This window comes from Xenopus laevis, chromosome 8L, assembly GCF_017654675.1.
Source record: "Xenopus laevis strain J_2021 chromosome 8L, Xenopus_laevis_v10.1, whole genome shotgun sequence".
In the NCBI taxonomy this organism is placed as follows: domain Eukaryota; kingdom Metazoa; phylum Chordata; class Amphibia; order Anura; family Pipidae; genus Xenopus; species Xenopus laevis.
Genome location: NC_054385.1, coordinates 92,194,907 through 92,215,371, shown reverse-complemented (window position 1 = coordinate 92,215,371; position 20,465 = coordinate 92,194,907). Strand labels below are relative to the sequence as shown.

Below are 20,465 nucleotides of genomic sequence, written 5' to 3'. Positions count from 1 at the left end.
GTCTGTGGATACAAATCAGTTGTTACAGGGAAACAAACAATGCTGCTCGAGTTCGGGGAAGTAAGGTGGAGGGCTCCCTCCTGTAGTTTTCAAAGTATGATCGTTTCCCTGCAGAGCAGTTAAGGACCGTCTGAAGTTTCCTAACTGCAGCTGTCAGAGCAAGTAAAAGAAGGGGGAATATCACTGCATACAGTCAGGTTTCTTATAAAAATGGTACACCTTTTTTAATTAAAGTATATTAGAAGATAGATTTCTTTTTAATTAAAGAAAGTAAAAATGGAATTTTTATTATTTTGCCTTTACATCCCCTTTAATGGTCATGTTACATGTATGTTAAACCAAGAATTGCAAGCATACAGATACCAGTTAGGTAGAGATAATACAGAATTACAGGAGAAGGAAAGGCTTGCAGCACTTGGGGGTGCCAAATGTTAGGCACCACCAATTGGTTGTAGTTACTTACCAGAAGCCCGGGGTTATACCAGTGAGCACCACAGAGCGATCCACTTCCGTCCTTCTTCTGTCTTCAAATTTCCGTTCTTTGGTGCTCACTGGTATAAACCTGGGCCGGTGCAGTTTCCTGCTGATAGGATTAGGATATAGATTGGCCATTTTACTATAGATCACTAGATGAACTAATATGGCTGAAAACAGTTAGTGCCACGGGCGTGAGTTATTTTCAGCAAGAAAGGAAGGAAGATTCTGATTCATTGCTAAACCTAATCTGAACGTTTGACCACAGACTGTGCAGAGGCTGAACAGGTATAGTTCTGAAAGCCCACACAAATAATGTCCTCTTGTTCTGACTTCTACCAATGATTATCTGCAGTCTGATTCGAAAAGTAGGGCACGACCACAACAGTTGTATATCAAAGTAGGCTGCCAAGCAAAAGGTTTTGGTGGATTTCCTTTTTTAAAATTTATTATATAGTAGTTTTCCAGGTCGTATTTTTTTCTATGTGACCCAATACTTGTATCTAAAAGGAATTTCTACTCCCATGATTGTCATGTATGTATATTTTCATATAGCAATCCTTGTTTTTATCCTCTCCCCCTTCATTCACTCCCCTGTATTTGTAGTTGTGTTTAAAGGGAATGTCAACCTCAAAAATATTTTTAATAAAAGAAAACATATTTCTAAGCAATATACACTAATTACACATGTTCTATGGGTTTTAAGTTATTTGTATATGTATTGCTATTGAAATCAGTGTTTGTCCCTTTTTATTCTCTGCTCTGGTAGCTCAGACTGTTGATACAATGTAAGACAAGGCAGCGGATTAATAGACCTGTATTTGCTGGGGAACTAAAGGTGGCCATAGACGTGCAGATTTACCTTAACATTGGACGAACGACGGTTTGGTTACACCTCCCGACCTGCCACTTACCATTCAAATATAGTAGTAAAAGAACAGATCAGATGATGTTCTGCCGCTTAACAGCAATCGTACGAAAGTTATGTCCGACAAAAGCTGGCGACAGTCTCCCACTGATATCGTCAGATCGGCAATACATGCAGAGATCAGTAGACAACAGAAATTTTCATAAATCTGTATATTATGTCTGACCAGATACTGTTATTATAATTCCCAGTATCCCACATAACTGTTTTTGCCCTGCATGTCTTATACATAGCAGTCTGGTGTAAAAGAGGGTTGATGCTTGGGTATGAAATCCAGTGATAGCTGATATCTATGCAAGGTTGCAGTGACCTACTTGTATAATCTAGTTCAGAAGGTAACAAGAGGCGTATGCTGTCTGGGCAAAGTGGGAGTACAGTGATACACATATACAGCTGCAGCTTCTTACAGATACCAGCAGTTAACTACTGTCCAAACATGACATTAGATTCTTATTGGCAAATGATGTTTAGCACTGAGCTTGGTAGTGATTATTTGCACACAATACAGTTAACCTTAGGGCTCTCTATGGGTATGCAAAACAGAATTCTTAGTGAATAAGTAACATTTCTTATAAGCTGTTGCTGACCCAATGGGTTTTAGAAGCACAGCTAGGGTGTATGTTGATGTGAATGCTTCTAAAGTTGGATATTGATCTATTCTAAAGGGATCCATAAAAAAGGAAATTTGATCATTTGTACCTCTGAAAATCAGTGGCTTACCATTACAAATGCTTTCTGGGTTTTCCGCAAGAAAGAAAACATTTGAAGCATGAAGGGGAATTCTTTCCCAGGAGTTTTGCATAACCTAATTGATTACATTTAGGTCATCTCATTTTTCTTTTCCTAAGCTAAATGTTCTGCATCTGAATCCATTTACATCGCCTCATGGTTGCACATTAAGAGAGACGTTTGCTTGGTGTTGGGTTGTAAACAGCCTGCTTTTAAACTAGCATCTGAGAAACACTTGGCTTTAAAGGGAAAGTATACCCGCTTGCTCTATATTAATTTAGTTAACTAAGCCTTATGCTGGACATAATATTTGCCTATTGTTTTAATATTGAAAAAGCTATGTTTTTTGTTATTTCTTGAGATAAACAGGGCAACTAGAGAAAATAAAGCAACTCCATATTTGCTCCTTGTGAGGTAGCTAATTAGATTACCAGTATACTGTGACTGTTTTGTTAGCAGGAGTCCATTATGCTGGGACATTATCTATTCAGTGTAAATATAATTATTTACCTTGCAATGATCCAACATGGTGTAGCTTCAATTCCTCTTTTTCCTAGTTTAGCTCAGGAGATAAAAAACATAGTTTTTCCTTATTGATAGGCAAATAACTAAGCACAAGCCCTTTTCACTAAGCTCATATTAAAAAGGGGTATAATGTCTCTTTAATAAAAATGTCAAGACAAAAAAAGTTGTATGTGCTCTGTGAGTGGGTTTGATGTAAAGTGAACAACTCACACCGTGCATAGGTGACCTTTGCGTAATGGTATATACTGTATAAATAGTAATTGCCCCTGACCCTCCTGATTATGCAATATAAACATCTCTGATGTCATTGGACTGCAACTTCCATTTTTCTTTACACCAGTCCACGTGAGGCCATCATTACTTGCAGAAGAATTTGATATTCTGCCTGTGGAACATGCTATACCAATACAGGGGAGATATGAACCACTAAATATTTACTTGCATTGTTCTGTTGCAGGCTAGGGAAAGGTCTACCCTTTGGTAAGACTGATGGAAATGGGACTGCAATGTAGTGCAGGTAATAAAGCTATTAAAGGGGACCCGTCACCCAAAATATTATTCCAAATCCTATTTTATAATGTTAGTCAAGCAAAATGAACTTTAATTTTACACTGTAAAAATTATTTGAATCTTCTTTCCTTGTATCTGGGAACTCATAATTATAGCAAGCAGACAGGAGCCATTTTGTGGACACTGTTAGCCTTGCATCATCTCAAAATCTTGTTTGTGCACCAGAATACAGGACCTGATGTCCATCCCCATGCACTGGTTACACAATTAAATGGTTAAGAGAACTGGGGGAAAGTGGGGAAAACAATAACATCTAGGAAGTGCTGAATGGAAAGTGAAAGAAATTGCCTGCCCTACCTCTATGCCTAGGCATAGAGGAGAGGCAGGCAGTATTTGATTGACAGCGAAGATTTTTAAATGAGCTTACAATAGCTATGAATACTTAAATAAAAAAAAAATTTGAATTTCTTGCTTAATTTTAAAAGGACTTTTATTATACAGATTTTTATGTCTGGGTGACAGGTCCACTTTAAAGGGGTGATTCACCTTTAAGTTTAATTTTAGTATGTTTTAGTATGGCTAATTCTAAGCATCTGACCCTATCTAAAAAAACAAATGCTCTGTAAGGCTACATATTTATTGCTATTGCTACTTTATACTACTGCTGTAAATTCAGGCCTCTCCTATTCATATTCTAGTCTTATTCGAATCAGTGCATAGTTGCTCGGGTAATTTGGACCCTAGCAACCAGATTGCTGAAACTGCAAACTGGAGAGCTGCTGAATAAAAAGCTAAATATCTCAAAAACAAACAAATAATAATAAATTAAAACCAATTGCAAATTGTTTCAGAATATCACTCTCTACATCATACTAAAAATTAACAGAAAGCTGAACAACCTCTTTAATGTTTCCATTATAAAAATCTCTATTTTTAAAAAAATAATAGGGCAGTACTTCCCCTAAACACAACATCCAGCTAATCCATAATGCTTATTTAACTCACCTTGGCATCCCTTATTCGAAAAACCTGTTATCCAGAGTGCCGTCTTTCACAGAGTCCCTTCTTAGCAAATAATTCATATATTTTTTTAACCATCCTGTTAGGTCTTTTTAATGATTGCTTTTAATAAACCCCAGTTCCAAGCATTTCATATAACAGATCCCATACCTTGGTACAGTTCCATGGCTATATAGCACAGTTTACATTATCCTTGAATCTCCCACTTTACTGGTTTTTAGGCTGGGGTCCATCTTCCTGTTTCTTTGGGTCTTCTCGTGGCTGCAAAATTTTATTTTCTATGGAAAAGTAACAAAATCTTATAAGGGTTGGCATGGTTGCTTGGCACAGGGATGATTATTTGAAATATTTGTATTTATCTGTATAGTCATGGTGTTTTAAAAAGTTAATACAATCCCAACATTCTTAGGAAATAGTGACCTCTGGTGCCCAAACTATTTATAAAAATTGGAATGCTCACACAAGTAGAAATGCTAGAACATGCATATTGCATACTGAATACAGGCACATATGAGTTGGGGTCTGTAGGTTTGTGTGTAAGTTGAAACATACATTTATTTATTAAATGCAACAAGACAGATGTTTGTCTTAACATAGTATTTATCTTTACATTTCTGTGCATATTTATTTGTATCTTTCTGTGCTCTGCAGTAGACAACACACGTCAGAGGGGATTGGGGCAGGTGGTTTATTAAAGCTAAATGCTAATAAAGGCCAAGCAAACCACAGTACATTACTGTAATTAACTCTTTAATTATGAAAAATTAATTTCTAACAGGAGTGTTATAGAATTGGGCAGAGAAGTGCCAGAAACTACCTCCTCCATCAGTAACGTATACCTCTGGTGATCTATCCAGTTAACTGCCCAGAATGGGGGTGCTCTTGTTACAAAGTTTGACTATTCATTGCAAAAGTGAATTTAGAGCAATATTACCTTCAGTTGTTCGAATGGGTGTATGCTTCCTTTTACAACTCCTTGATGAAATCTCACATTTTGATAAATCTGTGAACAGTAGTTTTTAAAGCAGTTAGGGTTTGCTACATTTAAAGCAAGTTTAAAAGTAAAAATCGTATTGGTTGCTACGGGTTACTGCACCTGGGCAAAGCTGTGCCTTTAATTACACCCCCCATAGTGTCAGGTTTATCGGCAAAAAACCAAGTGAGGTTTTGGCTTCCATAAATAGGATTATAGCTGCAGTGCTATTAGTATCTCTCAACAAATCCTTTGTCGACTCCTGTCTTTAATAAGGAATGCACTCCGGGCAATGATATTGTAGAGCTGGAAGATGTAAAGGAGGTCAGTAGAATAATAGGGTGGGTGAAGAAAAAGAGTTCCAGTTTTATCTTCTGTTCATATATATAGTATTACTAATCATACACAGCGCTGTGCACATTCAGTTTCAGACATTGCAGGATTTACTTACATAGGTACTAAATTAACAAGTGTTTAACATCCCGCCAGACTTGCTTTATGAAAAACACTTATAATTAGTTTAAGGGTAGGGACACACTGGACGATTTGTCGCCAACGTTTTAAAAAAGTAAATCGCGGCGACAAGACGATCGTCTTTTTTGAACAGACGATTCACAGCGACTATTGGCACAGAGCGATTTGTATCACATTACTCTGTGCGGTACGTGCTCCACCCAAACCGGAAACGGTTTGTGCTTCCCGCTGTAACCTGGCGTCTTTACGTGCTTGCGTTCGCATTGTAATTTAAATACAATTGCTGCTACTTATCTGTATGTGTGTGCGTGTCTAGGAGATTTCAGTGCTTTTCTAAGTACATGCTATTTCTGATAAATCGCTCGGAAAAGGGTCTCAGTGCGTTTTGTAGCTACAGGCGATTCACAAACGCGCTGTGGGCACAGGAGCTGGCGTCTTTCATTTGGTTTTGTTCAGAGACAAAACGAGCGATATGTCGCCGCGATTTGCTTTTTAAAAACGTTGGCGACAAATCGTCCAGTGTGTCCTTACCCTAAAGGACAAGAAAAGCCAAGCACATAGAGAATACCACTTTGTAAGGTTCCAGATGATGACACCAGTGTTTTTCTTTCACTGTTGTTGCTCCTTTTCTGTACAATTAAGTCTACACTGGTAGCTAACATTTACCCAGTGGTAACACCATCTGGACAGATCTGCCCTCAGCTTCTCACTTGTGCCGTACAGAGTAAAGAGCTGGGGCTAATGCGTGTGTGCTGCCTGTTAGCACATGTGAACAAAGGTTTGTGTTGGCAACCAGATCTGTCAGATATCACCACCACTAGGTAAAAGAAGGATATCAGGCAAGGTTGATTTAAACGGAATAGGAGCACAAGTGAGGATAAAGTGGTCAGCAGCAACAGTTACTTGTGTACAATAAATCCTTCAGGCTAGGGCCAGACATTTTCTGCAGGTGCAGATTCCGCTGCCCTGCTGCTCCCCTAGCCTTCTAACAATGAGTGGATTTAATCGCAAAATGTCACTTACTCTCTCTCTCAGGAGACACTGGAGGGTTTACTTTACCTTCCGGGAGGAAAAGACACTTAAAACAAGAACTTTGACAGCACTCCCAGGGGGCCAGCCCACCTATCCCAGCAAGCTACACCACTTCCAGGAGGCTGTCACTCCCCAGTTCTTTCAGTGTCCTCATGGGAGGAGAACACTCTCCCCTTAGGGGAGTTTTGTTCTTATTCATTTTTTATTATATTCTTTTTGATTCTTTTTAATTATTCTCCTTTTTTCTCCACAGGTTTCCTGGACAGGAATTCCAGTTCAGCCCCGGGTGTCACAGGGCATTATTTAGGGACAGGAGCTCTTGCTCTGTTACCTGCGCCCTCAGGCATGTTGGAGACAGGAGCTATGGCTCAGTTCTCCTGACTGGGAGCAGGTGCCGGAGTCCCTCTGGCAGACCGCTGCCCCCAGTCCAGCAGTTGTTCCACCACCACACCCTGCAGTTCTCCCGTTTCGGAGGCAGGCAGTAGGTTCCTTCTTCCCCAGGCCATTTTTGAAACTCATCGGTGACATCATCCCACCGCGCTATAGCACGCGCTCCTCCACTCTCTTCTTGCCATTTTGTCTGGTAGACGCAGCCATTAGTTGAGACTTCCACAAAAAGACTCAGCTGCCACAAGTCTACACTGAGCCCCTGCACAGGCACCGGCAGGATTAATCTTTCCCGTCGATTCTCCCTCCTTTATCCATTTTCCAAGGATGACACATCTATGGTGCCTTTCTCCCACAGTTGATCCCCCGATCTCTTGCCTAGCCAAGTCCACCACCTGATGCCGAAGGCCTCAAGGACCCCATCGACAAAAGGCTGGAGGGATTCTGCAAATCCATATTTTTTGCCTCAGGTGAGCCACTCAGACCGACATTTGCTAGGTCCTGTATCAGCCGTGCTTCCGAGGTTTGGGCGGATCAGCTTTGTCAGGTGATAATAGATGGATCCAACCAGGCTTCCATTTAGCAGCTAGTGGAGCAGCTCAAAGAAGCATCTCAGTTCCTTTGCCAGGCATCCTTAGACTCTGCCAAGATGATTGCCAGGGCTTCTGCCACCTCCATAGCTGCCATGCGTTTCCTCTGGCTCAAGCATTGTTCGGCGGATCTAACATCCAAGAAGTCACTGGTCTCCATTGCCTTTGCAGGGAAGGTTCTCTTTGGCACTGAGCTGGAAAAAATCATCAGCCAAGCTACAGGGGGTAAGAGTACCCTGCTTCCGCAGAACAAGCCAAAGCATCAGTCATCGAATCACTGTTTCTCTCGATTTTGTTCCTTTCATTCCAGACAATAAAAGACTCCTTCCTTCTCCTTCCTTTAGAGGAAAGTGGAAGAGACATGCCTGGTCCTCTGGAAGACAAACCCTTAGAAAACTTCCAGCGACAAAACATCCACTTCCTGAAGGTTTGTCCAAATCGAGAGGATGGGCTGGCGTCTCGTCTCTTTTCAGCAGGTCTGGTCCCACTCCTTCATAGATGCCTGGGTCCAAGAGGTTCTCTGTCACGCTTACTCCAGTTTCGACACCCCCCCTCAGGAGAGATTTCTTTCTTCTCCCCCCCATCCAATCCTGCATGCAGAGCAGCCTTTTGGAAAGCCATTTCCTCCCAACAAGCGGGAGTCATTGTTCAGGTACTCAAGGAAGAGGAAAGACAGGGTTTCTATTCCATCCTCTTCTGTGTCCCAAAGAAGGACAGAGGAATTTGTCCCATTCTAGATCTCAAGAAACTCAATTGTTGTCTCCGAGGATTCTCCTTCTAAATGGAGTCTATCCGATCTGTCATTGCAGCAATGGACCCTGGCGAGTTTCTTTCCTTGGTCGATATCAAGGACGCATACCTTTATATCCCCATCCATCGCTACCTTCGCTTTGCCATGCTGGGAAACTACTTCCAGTTCTTGGCTCTTCCCTTCGGTCTGGCAAGGACTCCTCGAGACTTCACCAAGATCCTGGCTCCAGTTGTGGCCTCCTTCGCGCCCAGGTGGTATCAATTATGCCCTACCTGGACAGCCTCCTTATCTAGGCTCCATCAGCCCAAAGGAACCTGTTCAACCTCTCCCTTGTGATCCAGACTTTGCAACAACATGGTTGGATCATCAGATTCAAGTCATTTCTGATGCTGGGGCCTGGGGACTCTTTTCGACACCCAGCTTTGCCGCACCTTTCTCCCATCGAACAAGGCCCAGAGCCTACTTATCCTCATTCAGTTCTTAGCAGACCTCCCACACACCCCTCTCAGATCCTGCATGATGGTGCTGGGCTTGATACCATTCTCTATGCTCAGCTTCACACACGCCCTCTTCAGCGAGCTGTTCTGACACACTGGAAGCAAGAGACAACATCTCTGGACTCTCCAATCACCCTCCCCACCCGGATGAGGAGATCTCTAGGGTGGTAGTTACAGCCAGCCAATCTCAACCAGGGCAAGCCATTTGCAATACACCACTGGGCCATCCTTACCACAGTACCAGCCTCCGGGGTTGGGGCACGGTGTGTCAAGGCCAGATGGAACAGGGTAAATGGCTCCCCTCAGAGACATCACTTCTGATCAATGTTTTGGAGCTCCGAGCCATACGTCTAGCTCTCCTTCACTGGACGGCCTTCCTTTCTGACGGCCTGGCTTTTGAGACCCTAGTCCTCAAATAACAAGGTTTCAACGACAAGGTGATAGAGACCATGATCGCTGCCAGGAAACCATATTGTTTCAGGATTTATTACAGAACATGGTGGACTTACATAGCCTAGTGTGCCGATCACACCTTCCCACCACATCGCTACAGCACGCATCCTAGGTTTCCTACAGCAAGGCCTTGATAAGGGTCTTCATCTAGCTTCCCTCAAAGCTCAGAACTCTACCTTGTCCATGGTTTTCCAGTACCATATGGCGCAGGAACCCCCCATTCGGACCTTCCTTCGGGGGGTCGCGCACGTGGCCCCCCCAATTCGCTTTCCCGTTCATGGCTGGGACCTCAACCTGGTGCTATCGGCCCACCAGGGTCCACTGTTTGAGCCTCTCGCTCAGGCTTCAGATACTCTCCTTGCAATCACCTCATCTAGGAGGGTCTCTGAGCTAGCAGCACTGTCTTGCTGCTCATCTTTCCTGATTTTTCATTAGGACAAGGCCTTGCTCCGGTCCCTACCCTCCTTCCTACCCAAGGTTGTATGAGCTTTCCACCTAAACCAGGACATTGTGGTTCCATTGTTCTGTCCACATCCAAAGGGTCCGAAGGAGACTGCGCTCTATTGTGTGGACATAGTTAGGGCACTCATATACTATACGCTTCTGTTACCGTTACAGAGCGCTGTTCAAAGCAATCACGGAGTCTGGCAGATTAGTATCAATATATTGGCTTTATTGTGCGCATTAAAATAGCTAAGGAAGGGGATTCACATCTAACGCGTTTCGTGTCAGAAGACCTGACACTTCGTGTCAGAAGACCTGACACATGAAGTGTCAGGTCTTCTGACACAAAACGCGTTAGATGTGAATCCCCTTCCTTAGCTATTTTAATGCGCACAATAAAGCCAATATATTGATACCAATCTGCCAGACTCCGTGATTGCTTTGAACAGCGCTCTGTAACGGTAACAGAAGCGTGAAGTGGAAGCCGGCTAGAAGGAGCCGATCTATCGCGAGAGCTGCGGCTTAGCAGGAGCTGGCGTGTAAGGGAAGTGCTCCGCCATCAGCCACATCGCATTCTTTCGATTGCACTCATATACTATGTCCACAGATCTGAATCTTTTCGCATGTGCGATGCCCTTCTGGTCATCCTTACAAAGGCCAGTGGCGGCTTCCTGGGCAGCATGGAACATGGCATCCATGGAACAGATCTGCAAGACTGCCACCTGGTCTACTATTCATACTTTCACCCAATTTTACCAGGTGCATGTAGCCTCCTCCACCAGGGCCAGACCAAGGGGAAGGCATAGTAGGCACATGCCTAGGGCGCAAAGCTGGGGGGGGCGCCAGGCACGTACCTCCTCTGTCGCCTACCCCCAGTCTGGTCCCCTCTCTGCCCGACTCACTGTGCTTTTTGCATCTTTTTTTCGCTCCTGCGCACGAGCATGCGCATACGAGCACCACCTTGCACATGCGCACTCGTGCTAAGCTGGCGCCATGTCCGGGCGGGTTTGCCTAGGGCGCCTGTGTGGCATGGAACGGCCCTGTCCTCCACAGAGGCAGTCTTTGGCAGGAAGGTGCTTCAGGCTGCCGTACAGGCTCAAGCTTGATCATTCCCACCCTTCTTGGGGACTGCTTGTGAATGTCCCTCCAGTCTCCCTCTGAGATGACAGAGTAAGAGGAAATTTTGTGTTACCTGTAAAATCCTTTTCTCTGCTCATCAAAAGGGGGACACAGGCACGCCTGTCCCTATTAGTGCATCAAGCCAGGAGGTGGAACATCTCTAGGGCAGTTCCCTGCATAGAACTAGCATCCCTCCAACTCTGGTGGGGCCTCCAAGCCCCTGTATCCTTATGGTTCCCAACATCCTCGCATGGCGAGGAAATCTGTCAAGTTAGCCCAAGGTGCAGTTCTGGTTATCTCCTTAGTTATAAGAAAATTGTTAACGTTCTGGGGAACTACAGCCTCCTGGAGGGGGTGTAGTCTGCTGGGATAGGTGGGCTGGCCCCTGGAAGGGCTGTCTAAGTTTTTGTTTGTGTCCTTTCCTCCTGAAAGGTAAAATTAACCCTCCAGTGCCTGTGCCCCCTTTCAATGAGGCAAGAAAAGGATTTTACAGGTAAGACAAAAATCCCTCTTTTCTGCACCAAAATCCACCGCATCTGCCTGCACCCGAGCAGAAACAATGCTTCCGGGTACAGGCAGACCAGGATCGGACGCACAGCAGATTCTTGGCCTGCGGAGTAAAAAACTTCATAGGGGTCTGGCATGTGAGTGAGCTGTTTCAGACGTTTCAATGCAAGCGGGCTGATTGCAGGTGCACATCTACTTGCTGCGGGGGCCCGTACGTTTCAAGGCAAGATAGATGCTATAGAGCAGGATTGCTCATACTTTACTAAGGCAAGGTCTACTTTTAGTGATGTTGTCCCATTATGATCTACATCCATAAAATCATTGTTCGCATTCTGTTCCATGGAAAATGTTACTTAAATATTATATTGATTTGAGAGACTTTATATTGCTATATTTAACAAACAGCTATTTCTATGTAACCTTAACATAATAAATTTCTGAATGAAAAGCATGAAATAGGAGGGTGAATGAGACAAGCTATTTGTTGGCAGTGTCTTGAGATCTACTGATCATCAGCTAAAGGTCTACTGGTAGATCCCGATCTACCTTTTGGGCACCCCTGCTATAGAGGAAGCAGACCCACTTTTCCCTGGGTCCCTCCGCAAACACTGGGTCTGGTTCCTCTATAGTTACGTCACTGCCTGGCATTTCGATTACAAAGAGTCCCCCACCAGCCCACTAAATAGTCACTGTCTATGGCATCTTACAGCAGCCTGTCTGGCATTTACCAGAATCCACAGATTGACAATCTGGGCCTGCCAGTGTGCAGATATTGGGAGGCAATCACTATATTTTATTTTTTAACCAATAATACAGCAGTTTCCTAAGAATCCCAGCACAATATGACAAAGTTTTGCTGGCAAAAGTATGCCCACTTTGATTAATATGCATATTTCCTGTCAAATGATGCCTGATGAAGACCTTTAGTAAATTTGCCCCTTAATATCAACTGGACCCTGCACGGCCGCTCTATTTATAGACCTGTGCCCCATCTCAGATGTTATGAAATTTACAGGGAGAAGAGTGGCTCTATAGCAGTGATCCCCAACCAGAGGCTCAGGAGCAACATATTGCTTGCAACCCCTTGGATGTTGCTCCCAGTGGCCTTAAAGCAGGTGCTTATTTTAGAATTCCAGACTTGAAAGCAACTATTGGTTGCATTAAAACCAGGTATAGTGCCAAACAGAGCCTCCTGTAGGCTGCCAGTTCACATAGGGGCCACCAAATAGCCAATCACAGTCCTACTTACCACCCTCAGAAACAGGTTTAATGCTAGTGCTCCCCAACTCTGTTTACATTTGCATGTGACTCACGGGTAAGAAAGGTTGGGGACCCCTGCTCTAGAGGAAGCAGACCCGGCAGTCCAGGTCCCCTTTTTTCCCCAGCCCCCCCACCCGCGACCATGGGGTCTGCTTCCTCTATAGTTACACCACTAGCGCTGCTAGGTACTCTTATTTTTGTGCTGTACTGAAAGTACATTGGTTTGTGCTTGGCTGGGATTCAGATGCTGTAACTGGCAGCAAATGGGCAACATGTGCACACACATACTTTGCACCCCCTTACCTGCAGCTCATTTTGAGGAACAATAAAGCAGGGGCGTAACTATAGAGGAAGCAGACCCTATGGCTGCTGGGGGGCCCAGAAGGTAAATGGACCCCATGAGGCCCTAATTCATATACAGTTTAATAAATATTGGTAAAACAAGTCAACCTATAGACATTTTGGGGGCCTGAAAACTAATTTGCTGTGGGGACCAGTGATATGTAGTTACACCAGTGTAATAAAGAATGTCTATAAACACAAGGTGCTGCTCAAGACAGGCACTTATTACCTCTTAGTGCAGCAGTTACGTACAATTTTGTGCCACCAGCATTTATTCCTTCATTGTAGGAAGGAGTTGTCAGTTTTAGGGATGTCAATCTACAATCCCTCCCACAGAGCAAGACAGGACTGTTTATGCTGAAAAGACAGTGAAAGTGAGAAAAGCACCGGGAAACGTCCATATACTGTAGCTTTCAGGCAGAAGCCAAAACACTCTAGTTTCTTGACAGGAGCTCTTTAAATGAATAGAGAATTGAGCAGCGAGACCAAATAAGGCCAAATTCTCCTCAGACACTCGCTGTACGCAACATTTGACATTTTATTGGGTCGAAAGCGATACACGCACGGACACACCCATTTACAAAGTATGTAATGGTCTCGCCCATCAGCTGTTCAGCTGTCACTGCCTACTTAATCGCGGCACGCCCATTTTGGAAGGGGGGGATAGGAGAGGAATAATGCGGGGTAAGCCTAACCGCTAACCCCAAGATTGGCGATAATTAAATGTCAGTTTGCACACTTGTTGCAATACGTCCAGTTATTATTAGTTGTTTTGGAATCTGGGCTGAAAACTCGTATACGAACAAGAGAAAAAAACGATTGGTTGGCGAGAATAGGCGTTTGGCCAATCGGTGAAGAGGGCGGGAGGATATAAAGGAAAGGCGGCAGTGGGGAGGCAGCGCAGTTAGTGTTTAACGCTGCACGAAGCTGTTAGTTTGATAGTGTGAAGGAGGGGACGCGCCAGAGATGTCTGCCAAGGCTCCAGCTGTGGGAATTGACTTGGGCACCACATACTCGTGTGTAGGGGTGTTCCAGCACGGGAAAGTCGAGATCATTGCTAACGAACAAGGCAACCGAACCACCCCAAGTTATGTGGCTTTTACCGACACCGAACGGCTGATTGGGGATGCGGCCAGAAACCAAGTGGCCTTAAACCCGACCAACACTATATTCGATGCCAAACGGCTGATCGGACGCAGGTTCGACGACCCCACGGTACAGTCCGACATGAAGCACTGGCCATTCACCGTGGTGAGCGACGGGGGGAAGCCCAAAGTCAAGGTGGAGTACAAAGGCGAGGCGAAGACGTTCTTCCCGGAGGAGATCTCCTCTATGGTGCTGATCAAGATGAAGGAGGTGGCGGAGGCATACCTGGGAGCCAAGGTGCCCGACGCGGTCATCACGGTGCCGGCTTACTTCAACGACTCGCAGCGACAGGCCACTAAAGACGCGGGCATCATCGCCGGCATCAACGTGTTGAGGATCATTAACGAGCCCACGGCGGCGGCCATCGCATACGGACTGGACAAGAAGAGCGCCGGCCTCGGGGAGACCAACGTGCTCATCTTCGACCTGGGCGGCGGCACGTTCGATGTGTCGGTTCTCACCATAGACGGTGGGATATTTGAGGTGAAATCCACTGCCGGGGACACTCACTTGGGTGGGGAGGACTTCGACAACCGCATGGTGGCGCACTTCCTGGACGAGTTTAAGCGCAAGAACAAGAAGGACATCAGCGGCAACAAGCGGGCAGTGAGGCGCCTGAGGACCGCGTGTGAGAGAGCCAAGCGCACCCTTTCCTCCAGCACACAAGCCAGCCTGGAGATAGACTCCCTGTACGAGGGCACCGACTTCTACACGTCCATCACCAGGGCGCGCTTCGAGGAGCTGTGCGCGGATCTGTTCCGCGGGACCCTGGAGCCAGTGGAGAAGGCGCTGCGGGACGCCAAGCTGGACAAGGGGCAGATACGGGAGATTGTGTTGGTGGGCGGCTCCATCCGCATCCCGAAGATCCAGAAACTCCTGCAGGACTTTTTCAATGGCCGAGAACTCAACAAGAGCATCAATCCGGACGAGGCGGTGGCTTATGGCGCTGCGGTTCAAGCGGCGATCCTCAGCGGCGACAAGTCGCACAATGTGCAGGATCTGCTGCTGCTGGATGTCGCCCCGCTCTCTCTGGGCATCGAGACTGCCGGGGGCGTGATGACGCCGCTCATCAAGAGGAACACCACTATCCCCAGCAAGCAGACCCAGACCTTCACCACCTACTCGGACAATCAGAGCAGCGTGCTGGTGCAGGTGTATGAGGGCGAGAGAGCCATGACCCGGGATAACAATCTGCTGGGCAAGTTCGATCTCACTGGCATCCCCCCGGCTCCACGAGGAGTGCCCCAGATAGAGGTGACCACTTTCTCTGCTTCTTCCATTAGTCATTATGGGCAGGTCTTGACTGGGTTTCAAAATAGCTTCTGGAATTTCAGCTACACAGAGGCCCAAACAGACCCCCATCAGCCCACTAAATACTGACTTTCTATGGCATCTTACAACAGCCCCTGTGGCATTTGCCAGAACCCACAGATTGCCAGTCCTGCCTGATTAGGGGTTAGGTGATCCTTTCCGCTACTGTTTAATTCCCAGATGAGTATGGTTGGAACAGGTGTGGGAGATGTCTTTCAGCAGCAGCTTGGTCATCCTTTATATTGACTTTAAATAGCGGAGCAGAAGATAGCATGAGGGGCAACATTGTATGTAACACACGTACTGCCACTGGAATGGGTATGCTTACATTATCTGTTAGAAATACAGAAAAAAAACAATCTTCAGGAATTAGAGGGTTCCCCAATAGGAAAAAAAAAACCTCATGGCATTGACTTAGAAATATCACTGGATAAAACTAGTGCTCTGCAGTATTGCATGACACACCTTTCCTATGGGCAAAGGCATGAAGTAATTCCCAGCTCACCAAGTGGGAAAAGTTGGAAATGACCCTTCTATTGAATCTAGTGGTAATCACCTGAATCTTGCTGGTGCTGTCATAGGTCAAACAATTATCACTGTCAATCAGCTGACCCCTCAATGCACCAGCAGGGTTAAGACAATTACCAAAGGAATCGATAAAGGGGCAATACATAAATTTTTTTTAGATTCAGGAATACTACATAGTTCTTCCTGAGCTGTCTAGTCTGAATGGCCCTCTAATTCAGTGGTGGGTTGGTTGTGTTCGGGCCAACCCGGCAATGCCCTTTGCTCTTCCTCCCCGACCCACACATCCCTAGAACCACCCCTTTAATGTAATCCCTTCATTTAGAGTCTTGCAGCAGATCAAGTACCCATGGGTTAATCTTCAGATTATAAGTAAGACTTTTGGATGTGGGTATAGATATTGGACTGTGTGTCCTTTTGCGGGTCTAAACTATAGAATGTTTTACTCTTTTACGCATTTTTTAAACCATTTTATGCCCCACCCACTTTTAATGATGTCACTTCTGGTTTGCAACAACAGCACTTCCTGTATAATGATGGTCAGCGTGTCGCTGATTGAGCTGCAAATATGGCAGTTATGGGTTAGGTCAGGTAGTGGGCCCAACTGGGTAAAAAGACAGGTCCAGGTCAGCAGATAGGCTGACCTTATAAGGAGCTGAAGCCTGTATGTGCGTGTGTGACTGCAGGGCTGTGATTGGCTGTCCCCCTCCTACTGAGCTTCTGACAGGGACCGTTAGGGCACGCCCACCTCTAATTTGAAGCACAGACACGGACCGTAGCAGAAATATAGGGAGCTCCAAAAAATGGGCTGTTTTTAAAGAAAACTTTAATTATTAGCCCAAAGTGAAACCAGCACCATATAGTATACATGATTGCCTACAAAATTAGGGTTTTTACATTTATCTTATAAGTCTCATTTAAAAAATTGGATCCACGCAGGACTTTACCTGTCATTCCAATTTAGTTCTTTCCATAAATTATAGTTTATCAGTAATGCTGAATTATATCACATAGTTGGCTTTGTAAGTCACCCAAGACAAAACAGACCAGTTAGAATAAAAGTGCAAAGTGCCCTTTAACTCCTTTCATTTTATATACAACATATGTTTTATCATCTCAGTTTTTTTAAAAACACAGTGCATTAATGTGTTTTTTAAGCAAGATTTTGGTTTTTTTCCTCTCTACGTTTGCAATTAAGCAGCTTTACAGGTATCTGCATTATAAGCTACCACCTTTATTTTTTATAGAATTTCTGACAGACATTGGTGAAAATTGTTGGATAGAAAGTGTAAGGCAGCAGAGAATGATATGCTTAGCAAGTAGCAGAACTACATTTGCATTTTATGTATTAAGCATATATAATTTACTAAACAGAAATATTTCAACATGGCATTTCTATTTGTTTATTTTAAGGTGACCTTTGATATTGATGCTAATGGCATTCTTAACGTGACGGCGGCTGACAAAAGTACAGGGAAAGAAAACAAGATCACCATCACAAACGACAAGGGTCGCCTTAGCAAAGAGGATATTGAACGTATGGTAAATGATGCTGACAAGTATAAAGCTGAAGATGAGGTCAACCGGGAGAGAGTAGCAGCCAAAAATGGACTTGAGTCTTATACTTACCATGTAAAGCAAACCGCTGAGGATGAAAAGCTGAAAGGCAAATTGAGTGAAAAGGAAAAATCTCAGATTCTAGACAAGTGCAAGGAGGTAATCGACTGGCTGGATAAGAACCAGATGGCTGAGAAAGATGAATTTGAGCATAAGCAGAAAGAGCTGGAAAAAGTCTGCAATCCAATCATCACCAAACTGTATCAAGGGGGTGCGCCTAACCCTGGCACTACAGCAGGGGGACCCACCATTGAAGAAGTAGACTAGCTACATGGGATACAATGAATAGTTATATGTTTATATGATTACATCTGTTCTTAAAAAAAGTGTTTTAAAGTGATGGAAATATAATGTAGTGTTGCCCGGCATTGGTAAAACTGGTGTATTAGCTTCAGAAAATCTACTATAGTTTATATAAACAAGCTGCTGTGTAGCAATGGGGGCAGCCATTGAAGCTGGAGAAAAGGCACAGGATACACAGCAGATAACAGATAAGCTCTGTAGTATACAATGAGATTCTTCAGATCTGTTATCTATTGTGTATCCTGTGCTTGAATGGCTGCCTCCATGTTTATAAAAGCTATGGATTTGTTTCTAAAGCAAACACACCAGATTTACCAGTGTAGGGCAACAGTACATTATATTTTATCTCCTTTAAGCCACTTTAATTTTTTGGTGTTACTGTTCCTTTTACAAATGTTTTGGTTTGTGTGTCATTTAACATTAGCAATATTGATGCTAGAGCTCATGCAGCTGTTAAAAGTCTGAACTCTGTTTTGGGTATTTAAGAAGAAAAGATAAAATCTAGACCAAATGCTAGCCAGTGACTATAATGAATTACATGAGAACTGGTGCTCTTGTTTCCTGAAAACTGCACCAGTCCAGGGTACTGATGTAGGAGCACCATGTTGCAATTTTTTCCACTCTCCACTCTTTGCTGTGGCTCTGGACTAAGTACATGCACAGTAGAATGAAAGCTGACTGCTTCTGAGTTCTGCTTTTCACTCTATTGTGCACCTGGACTGGGCTGTAGAGGAACGATGAAGAATATGACCGTGTGGTGCTCTTACAGTAGTAGCCTCCGGCCAGTGCACCAGCCCAGGGTCTCAGGTAAGTGATTATAATCACTGGGGGGGGGGGGTACCTAACATTTTAGCACCCTTAGAGACTATATCTCACGGAACCTACATAAGATAAAGATTTGGGACACTTGGTGGAATATTCTGCAAGGTTTGAAAATAACTGTTATGCCCAAAGGAAACTAGTAGAAACTAGTAAACAGTCCTTTACCTATTCACTCAAAAAACATGCACTTGTCCCCAAGGCTTGCACTCTGGCATTCACAAAGACTAGCGTTGCAGCGATTTACAAACAGATTCAGTTATGCCAGGAGCTGTGACCCACAGAAATACATTCAATATTTACTGCATTAGTCAAATGAAGATCAAAACTAACTTCACCAGTTGCTGTTACAGCCCCTGCCAAGAATATCCATGCGTGATATTGTCAGTGTGCATTGCAGAACGAATCTTGTTTATCATATAAATCATCTGAGATTTTGAGTAAAAGCAGGTTGGTTGTCAGTTAAAGCTGATGCCTAATACTCATAGCAGCACTTATTTGCCCCCCCCCCCCAATAAAAATCTAAAGGGCTTGTAACGTCTGTGCAGTTTCTAAACCTCCAGACCAACATGATGTTAAACCCTGTTTATTATATTTAATGTTATACAGCTCATCTATAGCAAATTTTATTTTTGACAACTGTTCACATCCTCTGTCATTTGACAGCCTTTGCTGTTATTGGCACTTAAAATATACAATTATATAATATACAAGTGTAAAGTAAAACAATTAAATGATATCCTTGTATCTTATAGACACATCACCTGCAAATGCCTGCAGAATCACATACTGCTCCAGTGCTGATTTCCATTTTTTAAATCAAAAATATTGATTAAATATAAAGAGCTAGTTGTAACATATTACTATTTATACAAAGCTGTACTAAGCTTCTCGACCCTCACAAACAAGCCGTTTTGGAAAGTAGTTGGAAGTATTTTTTCTGCATTCTTTATCATGTTGACAAAACTCCTTGGTGACTATAAGGGGCCCATTTACTAAGGGTCGAAGTGAATTTTCGAATTCAAAAACTTAGAATTTCAAAGTGATTTTTCGGTACTTCAACCATCGAATAGGCCAAAATTCGATTCGAATTGAAAAAACTTCGACTTCGACACTTCGCCACCTTAAACCTGACGAATTGCTATGTTAGCCTATGGGGACCTCCTAAAAACTTAGCCAAATACTAGCTATAGGTTCTAGAAGTCAATTTTTTTTTAAAAATCATTCGATCAAGTGATTAAATTGTTCGATTTGAATTCGATCGAAAATGGCTAAATTCAATCAAAAAAAAACTGACTATCGAATTTCTACAATTCGGTGGTCGAATTTTCTGTGATTGAATTTTTTTTAATTTGTAGCATGCTACAAATTAATAAAAAGTTGAACATCCCCTTTAAAGGGGATGTTCAACTTTAAATTAACTTTTATTGTTATGTAAAAAGTGATTGTCTGAGATAATTTGCAATTGTTTTTCATTTTTTAATATTTGAGGTTTTTAGTTATTTAGCTTTTTACTCATCCGCTCTTCAGTTGGCAATTTCAGCAATCTGGTTGCTAGGGTTTAAATGACCCTAGCAACCATGCATTGATTTGAATTAGAGACTGGAATATGAATAGGGGAAGGTCTGTATAGAAATATGAGTAATAGCAAATAGCAATAACAATTGTTTTTAGTTGGGGTCAGTGACCCCCCATTTGAAAACTGGAAAGTGTCAAAAGAAGAAGGCAA

At 43.7% G+C, this 20,465-nt stretch overlaps 1 protein-coding gene and 1 long non-coding RNA gene across 2 annotated transcripts; one reads left to right on the top strand and one right to left on the bottom strand.

Annotated features, from left to right (window-relative positions):
• Positions 1 to 4,050: 4,050 nt before the first annotated feature.
• LOC121396865 lies at positions 4,051 to 5,779 on the bottom strand. The gene is made up of 3 exons (XR_005963222.1): positions 5,283 to 5,779; positions 5,121 to 5,189; positions 4,051 to 4,464 (listed from the first exon to the last, which is right to left on the bottom strand). It is a non-coding gene; the product is annotated as an uncharacterized LOC121396865 (long non-coding RNA).
• Positions 5,780 to 13,930: 8,151 nt separating this feature from the next.
• hspa2.L (heat shock protein family A (Hsp70) member 2 L homeolog) lies at positions 13,931 to 20,018 on the top strand. Its single transcript, NM_001092570.1, is given in 2 exon segments — positions 13,931 to 15,415; positions 17,411 to 20,018. Coding segments are annotated over 2 exon segments (1,905 nt in total). The 5' UTR covers positions 13,931 to 13,981; the 3' UTR covers positions 17,882 to 20,018.
• The last annotated feature ends 447 nt before the right edge of the window (positions 20,019 to 20,465 follow it).